At 35.3% G+C, this 16328-nt stretch overlaps 2 protein-coding genes across 7 annotated transcripts; one reads left to right on the forward strand and one right to left on the reverse strand.

Moving 5' to 3' along the window:
* Nucleotides 1–3: 3 nt before the first annotated feature.
* On the reverse strand, nucleotides 4–3269 carry LOC108468302 (uncharacterized). Of its 6 annotated transcripts, none has more exons than XR_008287215.1 (6): nucleotides 3255–3269; nucleotides 2528–3083; nucleotides 2045–2085; nucleotides 1889–1947; nucleotides 660–783; nucleotides 4–290 (listed from the first exon to the last, which is right to left on the reverse strand). XR_008287215.1 is itself a non-coding variant. In XM_053031970.1 (4 exons), the coding sequence occupies exons 1-4, from the start codon at nucleotides 2724–2726 to the stop codon at nucleotides 1422–1424; spliced, it is 339 nt and encodes a 112-aa protein (XP_052887930.1). In that variant the 5' UTR covers nucleotides 2727–2741; the 3' UTR covers nucleotides 711–1421. The 6 variants fall into 6 exon arrangements, 2 of the variants coding, with proteins under 2 accessions (XP_052887930.1, XP_052887931.1); XR_008287214.1 differs by having other exon boundaries at nucleotides 1884–1947; XR_008287213.1 differs by lacking the exon at nucleotides 3255–3269 and having other exon boundaries at nucleotides 1889–1952; nucleotides 2528–2741.
* A 128-nt stretch (nucleotides 3270–3397) lies between these two features.
* Nucleotides 3398–7151, forward strand: LOC108470276 (uncharacterized). Its single transcript, XM_017771574.2, has 3 exons — nucleotides 3398–4309; nucleotides 5838–5964; nucleotides 6054–7151. The coding sequence occupies exons 1-3, from the start codon at nucleotides 3530–3532 to the stop codon at nucleotides 6572–6574; spliced, it is 1428 nt and encodes a 475-aa protein (XP_017627063.1). The 5' UTR covers nucleotides 3398–3529; the 3' UTR covers nucleotides 6575–7151.
* Nucleotides 7152–16328: the final 9177 nt, after the last annotated feature.

Here is a 16328-nt window from a genome sequence, read left to right on the forward strand (position 1 = left end):
AAAGGCACAAACATTTTATTTCTATTTATTCAACACTCGGAATATTGTCAAGTTGCAATATCTCCTCTATTTCCAAAGAGACCAATTGGGGACAATCCAAAATCATAATAAAATGATGTCAAAACTTAACCCATATTGCGATAAAGATTCTAACTCTTTCTAACCAAATATGTCAAATTTTATTGAGTTTGCGAATCTCAACAATGCCTTCTCTGCTGAATCTCAACAATGCCTTCTTTACTGAAATATCAAATTTATTGAGTTACTCGGCCTTGCATTTGCTAGTTTACCTGTTATTAGTAATTTAACACAAAGGCAAGGTTAGAACATCCAAGAAAAGAAAATCATTATTTAAGGTAATTAAAACGAATACTATTCCTAGCAGCGGCAGGTTAACATCCTTCATTACATCACTTTTAATATGACAGAACAAAATACAGCTACATTTGGCGAATATGATCGTTAATTTGTTAAATAGCCAGCCCCAGCCAATATGTCTGAATATGCTATTCCCCCCTCCCCTCCCTACTCTTTTCTCAGATTAAAACCGGTTGTCATTGATTCAGATTAAAAAGAATATGGTTTATCATCATGGACTTAACTGAGACAAAGAAACACAAATTAGGGAAAATAAAACAATTAACAGGTGAAAGGCTTACTAGCTGATATGAACAAAGAAGCTAATTTATCAGCTGCTTTTGGAGTTGAACCCAGTTGCTGTAATCTTGCACTAGTTGCTGAAGAAGCAAAGGAACAAGTCTATCCAGTAGAGCTTGTATCATTCTGTATTAATAACAAATCCATTTTATAATATATGCATGGAAAAATTAGAGAGTGAAAAGAAACAGCTAGAACAGAACAGAAAGATGAGATAATTAAACACGTTAACATACTAGAACAGAAATACAATCACATTATCATGCTGACATTCAAAAAAATATGACTAGAATCAAGATTCTACAGAAGTAAAATATAAATCGAATCATATGAGCCAGAACTGTCTAGTCAAAGGGGCTCTCAAATTTAGGTAATGCACCAGGAGCCTGAAAACTTTGAAATTCATACAGACCATAGATCTCACTTGTTCAGGAATTAAAGGACATCTCTAAACTCTTTCTAAAGCTGATACAGAAAATCTGAATGATGCACCCACACTCAAAAATAGATAAACAGCGTAATCCATTTGAACCTACTAAGGTACTATCGATTTGAACATTAACCTAAAATAATAAGTAGACCATGTTAAAGCACTAAAAGAGAGCATGCGAGAATCAAATAGCAGAGTTTAAAACATTCATATGTTTTTCAGTATTCAAACATAAACAAATTCAGACACAATCACTTATACAGTACTCAAATTTAAAATTTAGTCCAAAGTCTACAAAAAGAACACATAAAAAAAAGGGTACATAGCTTGGTTTTTACTTCAACTTCACAACAAATTTTGACCAAATTCCTGAGAGAAGTAAAAAAAAAAAAACAAAGGTATAAATAAATCAACATTTTGTTCAATAAAGACAAAATCATTTTTATAACACAAACTAATAAAGCAGCTGCCAGAGGGTTGTGAAAACTCACTAACATGTTGCTTTATTTAAAAACACTAACAACTAACAACTTGCTAGCATAAAAAACAATCGACAGCTTTGATTTTCTACCATCAGAATATATAACATCCACGGCATGAAACTTCTTGGCTGCAATTCCGGGAATTAGAATCTTATTTACCAGTGCAATTTGCCCAGAAAAAAAAACTAACAATTAAAATGTTTACAGAAAGTAACATTAATTTCACTCAGAAATCAGTTGCAATTCAACTAATTTGAACAGATTTGCAAATGATATAGCCTATATCTATATAAAAAGAACAAATCAGTTAATACCTTACCACCGTGCTGTTTTAGCTCAGACATATCATCAAAATATCCTCTATTCAATTCATCAGCACTGCCCTAAATCAAATTAAAACAATTATTTATATCAAATTTCATGGAAAAAAGAGAACGTAACAAAATTTCAATAAACAAACAAAGCTTAAACTTACAGTCTTGCTCGTTCTTTCTCCATTTTTTCCTTGCTTGCAAGCTGCACACAGAAGACAAAAAGTTAAAAAGAACTATAACTTTAAAAATCAAATATTTTAGAGTTAAAAAGGGGGAGATGGAGGAATTGCCGTGTAAATATCGAAGAATCGAATGGATGATTTTGAAGCAAAATGTTGAGGAGGTGAAGGGGAAATCTTTGGGTCATGTCTTAGGAGGTATTGACTAAATGAAATCGAAGCTTGTGCCCTGTTTATCACTCGGTTTACCCTCAACATTCTTGGTTTTCGATTTAGATTTCAATTCCCCCTCTAAGAACCCTCTTGCTCTTTCCAGCAATAGATGGAATTTTACAGATCAAGAAAAAGAAACGGAAGAGAGGAAAAGAAAACTCTATTGAGAGAAAAAAAAAGAAAGCAGAAAAAAGATGGCTGAAAATTTGGAAGAGAAGAATATGGAAGGAACAGAGGGAGAAAATGTTTTACCTGACCCTGCGATGAAGGATTGTCCGTCTGCTTTTTTCAAGTGAGAAAGTGGGAGAAGGGGAGAGGGCAAAGTGGGGAGCGTCTTTGTATTGAGCGTTTCCTTAAACACCGAATCAGTAATCGGTGCTGATGAAACGGAATAGAAATAAGACAATTTCTTTGCATAGGAGCGTAATGGAATAAGCTCGTAATAGGGCATTCCATTAAACCAAACAAGTGTTTAGTGTGGGCCCACGGAATAGGCTTGTAATGGCATAGCCATTACACTGAACCAAACATGCCATAAATGTTGTAAAATTTAAAAATAGTATAGGATCTAAGTTTTTCAAATCTTAAAATAATTATAATATACAAAACCATTTTTGTTTAGGCAAAAAATGAGAATCAAACTACTATTTTATCATAAAATTTGTTGCAAAGACAAACACACGTGACAAAGCACGTGAAGACTTTCCTCCAGTATCGCTGCATGCATGGAAGATAGCACATCATTTTCAGATTTTCTTCAGAGGTCAACTACTGGTCTCTCAAACTCTTCTTTCATCTTTCCCCTTCACTGTAATAACAAAATTATAAATAAATAAACTTTTACATGCATTTAATTCACCAATTCAAAAAACCCATTAAAATATTGAAACTTAAGATTCAAAAACTGAAAGCATCGACAAGAACAAGAGGAAGAAGGAGATGAAGCAGCAGTGCAGCATCATCCTAGCTTCTCTCTCACCTTTCAAAATCTTCACCCTAGAGATCTTTACAACCTTTAAAATCTTTCCTCTATAAATCCCTCTCTCTCTGTAATTTTTCCATTTCTGCGTTCCTCTGTTGTACTAAAAGCTGCTTATGTTCTGATCATTCTGAGTCTATTTTAAATGCCCTCTTATCTTCTTCAAGTTTTCATCATCATATCATATCCAACATTGCTTACAGCTGTAAGTAACAATTAACGTATTACATAACCCTTTTTTGTTTAAAACCCTGCAACCTTTTTCTCCCATCAATATGGCTTTGATCGGTGTTCCCGCTAATCATATTAAGCTTAGGAAAACGCTTTCGTTCGAGAAGAAACCTTTGATGCTCAAAGATTTCCTCCTAAGAGACGATCTGAGTTCCTGCTCTTCTAGTGGTTTCAAATCGTTTCCACGTCAACGTTGCTGCACCACCGTCAGGTTTCTTCTCGAGGCCGAGTTGAAGAAATCCAAAGATAATTACTCAAGCACCACTAAACGGCTTCTTTTCAGAAGCTGTTCGAAACCAGGTGCCGCCACCATTTCAGCTCTGCAAAGAGCTTCAGAAGTTGTTCTTAACGCCGTCAAGCTACTCCCTTTTCCTTCCGTCAAGTCATCATCTTCATCGTTGTCGATGAAAAGAAACAGTTCCAGGAAAGTGCATTTTACCAGGAATTTTTCAAGGAAGCTCTTGAAAAGAAGCTTTTGGAGAAAAGCTGACAAGGAAGATCATCAGGGTGAGATCAGACGCTGCAAGTTGTTCCGTGAATTTCTTGAAGAGAAAAATGAACCGTCCGATCAGAATACGACTACCAAAGTCAGTACCACCGACACATCCTCCTACTCCTCAACAACCATTACTGCCAGTAGGGTCTCCTCCAACACAAGCAGTAACAGCTGGGCAGAAAGTGAATTTACTGCGGATGTTTTACAGACTTGGAGCAGTAATTCAGAGAGGTCGAGCCAAAACGACATCGTTGAGGCTGAAACAAGTTTACCCCAGAAGGAAGAAGTCAGCAATACAGTGGGTGAGGATTCCATCAACTTCACAAAGGTAAATTGGTAGGAGATGAATTGATTTGAATTCAATATTTTGCGTGTTTAAATTTTAATTAAAATTAATTTTATCCTTTGTCTGTTGCTGGCGTTATCTGATTGTTTGATGTCTTTTAATCACCACATATATTTTTGGAATGATGAATTAGGTAAGGGATGTGAAGGGGATTTTGAGATTTAGTGAGGGTAGGATTGGGGAAGGGCAGAAACAGCTGGAAGTGGGATCGCAATCGCATGGATTCATTTACTTTCCCACGCGTGGAATATTTATCGGGAAGTGATAGGGTACATCTCGAAGCTTTGGAATTAAATTCCCAAGGAGCAACCCGAGGCCTTAGATCCCCCTACACGGCGTAGAAACCCGAAACGAATATGAAATAGTACATGAGATGAGATGTACCCTATTCTGCTATATATGCTTATGTTAAAAAGTATGAAAAGGAGTAAGATAATATGTTTTCAACTAATTCTATTACAAATTATGTTTTAGGAATAATAAAGATGGTAGTTGTTGGTAGGTGCTTTTAATTTAAATATTTAATTGAGTTTGGAATTAGGTTAGTTATGAAACTCCATCGTAGGCAGCTGATTTGGTATGGTATATGGGTCCTATTTTCATTTAAGAAATCAATATTAAATATCTTTGAATTATTTTTTATTGTTGCCAATGCATAATATTAAGCAATATGGTCCCTTTACTGTTGTGTTATTAGTTAGCTTTATGAAGTTCCAAACATTATTATAATGGGTGGGCAGATGTCAAGTTAGTGAGTTGACTTAATCCAAATGTAACTTGTTTTTAAAACATTTTACTTGTTCCTAGATTTTTGTCTGTTTTGAATTCAACATGCCAACAATAAAAGCATGCACTGTTTATAATTTTTGGACCACCGGATCTTCTGTCACTAGCTAGTCATGAAACAAACTCAACCTTACGGTTCTTCTCATCTCGTTCTTGGTTTAAGCAGTTTCTAAAACGAAAGACAAAACATATTATATTAGTTAATAGTATAGTTTCTTCTACAATTTTACGTATTAGGTTTTTGATAAATTTAATTTTTATTTATTTTTAAACTTAAATTTTAAAAAATTTTGAATTTTACCTTCAAATATTTATTTTCAAAATGTTTAACATATGGATAAGATATCAAATACAGACATCATTACCTCATTTGGTACCAAAACAATATGTGTAGCCTATCTTATATCATTTGATTTGGTGACCATGCGGAGATTAAAATGAAAATACAAGTTAGGATTTGAACCAAAATTTTAAAGGTGTGACTGCGTGTAGCTAGTATTAGTATTTTGATTGTGACTTCCCATCTCCAAACCAAAAATTTAGTAACTTAAGAATTCTATAAAACAACTGTAGGAAGGTAATTAAAGATTGAAGTTGGACAGGACTCCTTTGCTTGTTCCATTTATTGGTAGATTATACCTTTTTTTCTTCTTTTTTTTAGAGACGTTGTGTTCTCGTTGGATACTTCAACTTTATCAACTGATAGTTCAACCATCTGAGACAGGAACAGGATTGGCCAAACGAGGAAGGAAAGGAACAGTTTAGTCCAGTGTCTGTTCTAGATTGTCCCTTCCATGATGAAGAAGAAGATAAGAGCTCTCCTTTCCAAGATGGCTTACCCCATGTGGAAGGTCCCTCTCTCTCTCCCTTTTAATTTTATCTTTATTTCTTACTCATATATCGTATGTCCCTTTGATTAACAAGTGGGGTTAAACAACAGGGACGAAACAAAAGCTCATGCCAAAGGTTCGAAGGTTTGAGAGCTTGGCTCAGCTGGAGCCAGTGGACTTGGAGAAACGAATTGCAATGGCAGAGCTTGAAGATGAATCATCACTCCTCCGCTCAGTCTCTGTCAACAACAATGGCATGTCTGAAGAGAAACTGCTTAAGTTACTGAAAGCGAAATTCCCATCAGAGATTTTCAAGTTTAGGGCTGATAATCTATTGTTAGATTTCTTTTGGGAGACATTCATTGTGGAAGATAAAGGCGAACGACATGACATGGGGTTTAAAGATTTTGGGGTCAAATCTTTGAAGGTGGTAGAAGATTGGGTTAATGGGAATTCTCAGGAATTTGTTTTAGGATGGGAGTTGCATGAAGGCAGAAGAGCATACCTGAAAGATATGGAAAGAAATGAAAACTGGAGAAACTTCAATGAAGAAAAAGAAGATGTAGGATCAGCTCTAGAGCTTGAGCTTTTCAGTTCGCTGGTGGATGAAGTATTAACTGATCTCTTTTGACATTGATTTTGTTGAGGGAATGCTGTTTTGGTCGGACAAAGTGGAATGTTGATCAGGCGAATCTTTAAAATCAGAAAGTTCGAATACGGTTAGACTTGATTCTACGACCTATGACATATATCATTTGTGGAGAAAATGATACCGCTTGAGCTAAATGGTCTGTATGCCAAAAGTTATGAGGTTGAGTTCAACTGTGCTCAAACTTTTTCAATTTTCAAGATTTGTCTATTCAAGCATTCTGAGATTGAAAGACAGAATCCCCACCCAAAATAATACATTCCGACCCTCATCAGATTTCTGTAGTAAGGTTTAAGACATGAATCAAGGTGGTTTTTCGTCATTTGAAAGCTGCGATGTTTGAATGACTAAAGCCACCTTGTAGAAGAAAATTTGAGCTGTATTATTGGATTTATTTTTACTCCCATTTTTCTCTTTTCTCAAGAGAACAATATTAGGAAAATTTGTGAAACAACCGATTCTCTCTTTAGCTGTTCTTTTAAAGGGAAATCAGCCATTTGCAGACAATGGTTTGTTATCGCTAATATGGAGAAATATAGAGTTTTGTTTTTCGCTAGAACGTTTAAGAGTAGAGTATATCTCAAAATTACTTTTTAACTCATAATTTTATTTCATTGATAGTTTCAAGATTGTTAGTCTTTTTTATTAGGATATCAACAAAAAATTTAACAACTACTATCCTATGTTGTGGGGTCAATCTGCCTTTAAACCATACTAAATAGTATGTTTTAATAATAAACTTGTATTTTTCTTTTTCTTTTTCGTTCACTTTTGATTAAAAGAGAAGTCCTAATTACAGACTATTTGTTTGAGAAAAAAATGAAATTAATTTACTAGGAAAATGCATCATTTATCAATAAAAATAAATTATTATAAGTTTTAATATTTGTATAGTAAACAATTAAAATAAATAAATAAATTCTACGAGGATAATTTAGTAAAACTTACTTTTATGTAATCTTACATGGTACCAATCAAATAAAAAAATTTTTACATTTTAATCAAATGAACCAAATAGGATAATGTAATACACCGAATAATATGCTAAGAAATCTTATGTTACGATAATCCTATTACCAAAGATAATTGATGGGAGTCGAATCCATCAAATTTAATTTTCTACGCCTAAAAACAAGATAAACTTCGGGAACTAAGGCCGAATCCCATGGAGATGGGATATGTAACACCCTATACCCGACCCAATCGCTAGATTCGAGTACCGAATGATACAAAGAGCCATACAATTTAACAAATTCTGAACCTATCTACTTATACACTTGCTTTACTTAATTTTAAGGGATTGAATGTTTTTACTGCCACACAGAACCACTATCGAACTCATGAAACTTGGTTTTCATGCAAATATTTACAAAGTTTGAATTTAATACACCCATCTTAACCCCCAAGGCGAAGCCTCTAGGAATGCCCCTCTATACACATGTTGCGGCTACCGCTCCCCTTTGCCTCAAGTTGGCAGAGTCTGGCTCGATCCTGTCCCATGGCTACTATAATAATCTTCTACCTTGCAACTAAGGCAGTACAACCGTAAGTTCTTACTTGTAAGTTCTAATAGTAAGATTCGATGAAATAGTTCCACCATTATATTTCGAAAATTTTTAAGAGACAAAATTTTAAAGTAGAGGATTTAATCTCCTTGATCATGCTTAGCCTTTCCACAAGTTTCACTGGTGACTGGTGAGCTCGCTTCCTTGCCCATTTTCCTCTGCTCATGCCTAGTGGTCTTATTCACCGTCTTAGACGACGATGTGTTCTCTACAACCCTGGTTTTCAATAGTGCTGGCCTAATTATGCCCCACTCCTAATTTTCACTTTACCTTAACCAACTCGGTCTTCACCATTCTAACTTTATGGATAAGCCATCTGAGTGGACACCTTACCATCAAGGTAGCTTCATATTATGTCATTTAGCTCTGGTTAACTGTTCACCTTACTCTGATTCTTCAAACGACTCATAATACATATGAATCTCTATCGGACCCTACTCTTCTCTGAGTTTTTCTTTTCAATAAATTTTCTTGAGTTTTCTTTTAAAAGAGTTTTAATAATCTTTTCAAATTGTGGGGATCATCTTCAAACTTTTTCTTGTCAAGTTCTTTCTTAGAGGGGAAATTAGAGTTGTTTCAAGGGGTTCTGGATTCTTCTTATTTTCAAGGCTCATTAGGGCTTCTATACACCATGTTCAATCTTTTCCGTCTATCTTCTTTATTATCTTCTTTATTGTCTAATCTTTGATTCATTGTTCTCTTCTATTTATTTTAGTTATTTATTTTTATTGCTTCTTTTAATTTTTAAATTCTTAAATCTGACTTGGATTTGATTGTGTTTCAGGTTGCGTAAAAATCTAATTTTCTTTCTAATCGTCTAGAGCCCTAAGTCAAATCCATGAGTTGGACAAACTTACAATCTTGTTTCGCACTTTGTCCTTATCATTTAATGTCCTAGCTGAATACCCCGTGTTTATTATCCCAATGGACTACCATTTGTTGTCATAGCCGAACTATGGTCTTACACATTATTCCCCATATTTAATGTCCTGACGGACTCATTATGATGCCATTGCCGAGCTATGGTATTACATTTTAAACCTCTCTTGAGGTGTCGCCCCAAAGGACCTTACTGTTGTCGTGGTGTCGCCCCACGGTGTCTATTGACTGTCGTCGCGATGTTGCTCTATGGAACCTAAATATCGTCATCACGGTTTCGCCCCGAAGGACCAATCAATATTATTCCTTTTTACATTTTTACCTTGATGCTCGAACACCCAAGTGTCTCCCCCTTCGCGCATGGCCTGAAGCTTCGCACATCATGGTTTGCATTCAGCAACACTATATGGCAATATCTTAACATAATTCCATTCCTCTATCCATCCACACATACCTCCATTTCGCCATTTTTATACGTTGATACTTTAACACCGTAGCGTTGTAACACCCCTTACCCGAGACCGTTGCCGGAGTCGAGCACAAGGCACTACTAAACTTATTTGAGCACTTAACCAAATTTAGATAATTTATATAATACTTTTCAGACAAGCTGTCCAACTGTGTCATAGTTGCTAAATAATTCATATCTCGAGTTATAAAACTCAAAATCCAAATCCGTAAATTTTCTCTGAATTTATACTCATATATCTACTTACCAATTTTTTTCTAGAATTTTTGGTCAAGCCAATTAGTACAGTTTATTATTTAAAATCTCCCCTGTTTCAGGGTTTGACTACTCTGATCTTTGTGTATTACGAATCAGATATCTCTCTGTACAGAGCTTCAATGACTATGCCGTTTGTCTCTAATAAAGCTAGACTCAATAAAGAATCTGTACATATAAAGTATGACTTCTAATTATCTTTGTAAAATTTATGGTGAATTTCCAAAGTCAGAACAGGGGATCCAGAAATCGCTCTGGCCCTGTTTCACAAAAATTTAAACATCTCATAAAATATAGCTCATATACCTGTTTTGCTTCTTCCATATGAAAATAGACTCATCAATATTCGATTCCATAATTTATTCATTATTTAATTCCATTTCTACTATTTTTAGTGATTTTTCAAAGTCAAACTACTGCTACTTACCGAAAACTATTTTAGTATAAATATTGTTAACTAGTTTATAACATCTTTACTTCAATTCATTCAAACTCTATACATGCCATATAAATCTTTAAACATAAAACAAAACTACCAGAATTGATCTGAATAGTGTGCCCTGTTGTGTTGATCCGATCTACCCACTTCACTTCAAGTCAATCTACATAAAAATATTAAACACACACAAGTAAGCTTATTGAAGCTTAGTAAGCTCATAGGCATATAAACACAAATCATATCAAATATCGTACACAATCATATATCTATTAGTTTAACTATTTCATCCTCCAAATCACAATTTCATTAATAACTCATTGGAATAATTTCCATATGGCAACTCACAATTTAACTCCCTTAGGCCCATTTCTCATTTACTTCATTGTCAAATTAGGGAACAATAAGGGAATTGAGTGCTTCATTATCACATTGCCATAGTAAACCATGGACTTTCACATTGATACGCATCACACACCGAAGCCATAGCCTTGCCATGGTCTTACACGGTTCACATATCATACCGAAGCCATATCCTACATATGGTCTTATACGGAATCACATTATCACATTATACCGATGCCATAGCCCAGCTATGGTCTTATACGGAGTCACATTATCACATTGCACCGATGCCATAGCCCAGCTATGGTCTTAAACGGGCACACTTGTCACATATGTTTCGTCAACTCATCAGGGTCACAGAATAGAAGCACTCAAATCCATTGTTCCTACTAATTTGTACTTTTAGTTACACATTATTCATTAGTTAATGCAAATTGATAGTATTCATCAACAATAAAATACTTTAACAATCATAATATTTTCATATCAAAACATTGAACTTTGCCATATGAACTTACTCGGACTAATTTGTAAAAGTCGAGAAATTGTGGACTATTCTTGAATTTTCTCCTTTCAACGATTCATTCGTTTTCTTGATCTATAATTATAAAATCATTCCTTCATTAGCATCCATTTCAATTCTATTTCACTTCACAATTTATGCTGTTCAAATTTTGAAATTGCACTTTTACCCCAAAATTTACAATTTTCACAATTTAGTCCTTCTCAATTCACCCATCAATTGAACTAATTTTCTCAATTAACACTTTATTTTATCATTATAAACTATTTCAAAACCTTTTATATTCTTAATTTCAACAGAAACCTTCAATTCACAACTTTTTCACAATTAGGTCCTAAATATCATTTCCTATCAAAATCACTTAATAAAACCACCTTAATATAAAATTAGAACTTAAATTTCATAATAATTCATCATAAAATTCCCTTATCCATCCAGGGTAACTTCCAATTTCACCCATAAAATCAAAAACTAATGAATTCTACAAGTGGACCTAATTGTAAAAGTCATAAAAACATAAAAATTATCAAGAAAAGTAAGAATTAAACTCACATGATGTAAAATATGAAAAACCAGCTTTCTCCAGACCTTCTATGGCATTTTAGCTGAGAAAATATGAAGAAATGTCTAGATTTTTCAATTACATCATTATTTAACTATTAACTTTTATGCTATTTCCAATTTTGCCCCTTGTTCACATTGTTTTCTTGCTTACTTCATACCCAAACCGTCCAGCCATTAACCTTTGGGTCTAATTGCTCTTTAAATCCATCTTTTTAAATACTTAAGCTATTTACTCACAATTTAACAAATTTTGCGCTATTTTCAATTTAGTCTTTTTAATTAATTAGCCATCCAAACGTTAAAATTTTCTAACTAAACTTTAATACTAACTCAATGACACTCCATAAATATTTATAAAAATATTTATAGCTCGATTTTCAACTTTGAGGTCTCGATACCTCATTTTTGACCCGCTTGACCTAATAAATTCTTTTAATTCACTAATTTCACCATTTCACAAATTCTTCTAAATTCTTACTTGACTCATAAATATTAAATTACTATCTTGTTCAATCTTATTTGTCGAATTTAGTGATCTCAAATCACCATTTCCGACACCACTGAAAATTAGGCCGTTACAACTCTCCCCCCTTTAAAAATTTCGTCCTTGAAATTTGTTACCTGAAAACAGATTTGGATATTGTGATCTCATTGACTCCTCTGTTTCCCAGGTTGCCTCCTCCAATCCATGTCGATGCCATAACACTTTTACTAACGGTACTCGTTTATTCCGTAGTTCTTTAACTTCCCGAGCTAATACTTTCACTGGTTCCTCCGAATAAGTCATATCTGATTGTAGCTCTATCTCAGTACGAGGAATCACATGTGAAGGGTCCGATCTATATCGTCTCAACATAGATACATGAAATACATTATGGATCTTCTCAAGTTCTCGAGGCAAGGCCAATCTATAAGCTACCGGACCGATCCTCTCAATGATTTCAGATGGTCCGATAAATCGTGGACTAAGCTTTCCTTTTCTACCAAACCGTAAAACTTTCTTCCACGGAGAAACTTTCAAGAACACACGATCACCCACATTGAACTCTATATCTCTTCTTTTCAAATCAGATACGACTTTTGACGATCGGAAGCGACTTTCAAACTTTCCCGAATAATCGAACTTTCTCTTTAGTTTCCGAATTAAATCCACTCCGACTAATTTCGATTCACTTAGTTCGACCAATACAACGGGTTCTGCACTTCCTTCCATACTGAGCTTCAAACGGTGCCATTTTGATACTAGCTTGATAACTGTTATTATAAGCAAATTCACTAAAGGTAAGTACCTTTCCCACCGCCATCGAACTCGAGTATACAACACCTTAACATATCTTCCAAAATCAATCACTCGCTCGATTGTCCATCCGTCGAGGGTGAAAAGTCAGACTAAATTTTAACTTAGTACCTAAAGCTTCCTCAGTAGTTTATTCCAAAATCTCAAGTAAACCTCGGATCTCGATCGAAATAATTGATGTCGGCACCCCATGTAATCTCACAATTTCGACACATATAATTCCGCTAACTTATCAAGTGAAAAATCTGCTCGACCGAATAAAATGCTACCGATTTAGTTAATCTGTCTACTATCACCCAAATCGAATCTTTTTCTTCTGAGTCACCGCAATCCAGATACAAAATCCATCGTCACATGTTCCCACTTCCATTCGGAATCATTACGGGTTGTAGCAAACCTGTAGGCACTTGATGTTTAGCTTTTACCTGTTGACAGATTAAACATTTTGCCACAAATTCACAAATTTCCCGTTTCATACCAGGCCACCAATACAATTTTTTCAAATCACAATACATCTTCGTACTACCCGGATGAATCGAGTACATACTACTATGAGCCTCTGATAAGATATCCTTCTTCAATTCTAGATTATTCGGGACACAAATTCTATTACGATGGTATAACATACCACTATTATCAATAGAGTAATCTAAGTTCAAATTATCCCGAACCATTTGTCGTTTCAACACCAACTTCGGATCTTCATCTTGCAATTCCCGAATTCGTTGAAAGAATACTGGTTTTGTCTTTAATTCAACTAATATAGAACCATTTTCATTAATAGACAAATGAGCATTTAACGCCCGAAGAGCAAATAATGATGATTTCCGACTAAGTGCATCTGCCACTACATTTGCCTTACCCGGATGATAATCAATGATAAGATCGTAATCTTTCAACAGCTCTAACCATCGCCTCTGTCTCAAATTCAGCTCTTTCTGCGACATTAAATATTTCAAACTTTTATGGTCTGTATACACATAACATTTCTCTCATATAGGTAGTGTCTCCAAATTTTTAAAGCAAATACTATGGCGCTAACTCAAGATCATGTGTAGGTAGTTCCTCTCATGTGGTTTCAACTGTCGAGAAGCATATGCTACAACTTTTCCTGATCGCATCAATACACAACCTAAACCATTCGAGACGATCACTATATACTACATATGGCACACCGATTCAGCCGAGTTAACACCGAGCCTCTGTCAACATTTTCTTTAATTGATCAAAACTTTGTTGGCACTCATCGACCATACAAACTCAACATTATTCGTAATAATTTAGTTATCGGTGAAGCAATCGGTGAAAAATCTTTCACAAATCGACGATAGTAACCAGCTAATCCAAGGAAACTTCGCACTTTCGTAACATTCTTTGGAGTTTTCCAATTAATCACCACGACACCTTACTCGGATCTACCAGATACCATCAACTGACACAATGTGACCCAAGAATCCCACTTCATGAAGCCAAAATTCACATTTACTAAATTTTGCATATAACTGTTTTTCCCTTAATATCTGTAGTACAATTCTCAAGTGCTGAGCATGCTCGGATTCTGTCTTTGAATAGATCAGTATATCGTCAATAAACACAACCACAAATCTATCTAGGTAAGACTGGAAAATTCGATTCATTAAATCCATAAAAGCAGCAGGAGCATTTGTCAAATCGAATGGCATAACTAAGAACTCATAATGACCATACCGAGTTCTAAAAGCTGTTTTCGGTACATCACATTCCTTTACCTTTAACTGATAATACCCAGATCTGAGATATATTTTTGAAAACACTGTAGCATCCTTAAGCTGATCGAATAAATCATTAATACGAGGCAAAGGATATTTATTTTTAATTGTTACCTTATTCAGCTGCCTGTAATCTATGCACAGCCTCAATGAACCATCCTTCTTTTTCACAAATAAGACAGGTGCACCCCACGGCGACATACTCGGTCTGATAAACCCTTTGTCTAACAGCTCTTGCAACTGCGTTTTTAACTCTCTTAATTCTGCTGGAGCCATTCTATACGGTGTCACCGATATGGGAGCTGTTCCCGGAAGCACATCTATCACGAACTCAACTTCTCTATCGGGTGGTAACCCTGGTAATTCAGCAATTACATCTGGAGCTGTTGCTTCTTCTCTCGCTCGAATGGCATAAGTACGAGTAGGAGCCCTAACTTCGATCGGCTAGCAAGATCTTTCATACCCAAACGAGTAGCCCTCAGAGCAATCGCTTTCGACGAGGCGTCTTCCTTTGAGGAAGAATTTTCGTTTCTCCTCTGCTCCACTTCTTCTACTTGTAATTGGGGACAATCACGAATAAAGTGATCGGTGGCTCCACATTTATAACAAGCCCCTAATTTACTTCTACATTCACCGGGGTGACTTCTTCCACAATGTTGACACTTGGGCCTTTGGGTATTTTGTACACTACCCACACTAACAACAGGTCTGTCAGATGCTTTGTAATCAGATTGTCTTGGCCTACTTTTTCCTCGATCTTTCCGGTACTGAAGTGGCTCGACTGAATTCCTCTTTAGATTTCTTCACTGGTAAAGCCGAAAATGACTTAGATGCACTTCTTTTGAAAGATTCTTTACTTCTTCTATCTCGTTGCATCTTTTTATTATATACTTCTTCAAGCTTCTGAGCACGATCTGATAGAACAACAAATTCTCGTATCTCAATGCCCCCTATCATCATTTTAATCTCATCATTAAGCCCTTCTTCAAATCGATACACATTTCTTCTTCAAGGGTACTATATCTCGAGCATATTTGCTCGATAAACAAATTCTCTTTCATATTCAGCCACCGACTTGTTTCCACATCATAAGTCGAGAAATTCTCTTTTCTTCTTATCCAGATATCTTCTACCGACATATTTCTTCTTAAATTCATTTTGAAAAATTCCCAAGTGATCTTCTCGGCGATAAATGCCTTCTATTGTTTCCCACCAGTTATAAGCTTCTTCTTTCAATAATGACACGGCACATATTAAGTAATCATCCGGTGAGCACGCCATTTGCTTAAAACCCTCATTATACTTTGTAACCAATATTCAAATTTTAACGGGTCATCGTCTGTTTCTTCCCGAAATTCTTCAGCCCCATGTTTTCTCGAGCTTTTCAAATGGAGAACGCTTGCGATTCAGTTGTTTGAGGAGGTGGAGGAGCAACCGGGGTACTACAGATGTTGAGATAGGGGAGGAGGTTATGAGTCCGATTTCTTTCTCGCACATTCTCATTATACCACCGATTCATGAATCCATAAATCATATTTTTGAGTTCTTATTCTCGCATCAATGAAATCGAGCTTCACTACTTGTTCCTTGTTCGAGATTTGTACTCGCTATTAACTTCTTCTTGCTCGTTTGTTCGGTCTATCGACATCTTTTCA

This window comes from Gossypium arboreum, chromosome 8 (genome assembly GCF_025698485.1).
Source record: "Gossypium arboreum isolate Shixiya-1 chromosome 8, ASM2569848v2, whole genome shotgun sequence".
NCBI lineage: Eukaryota > Viridiplantae > Streptophyta > Magnoliopsida > Malvales > Malvaceae > Gossypium > Gossypium arboreum.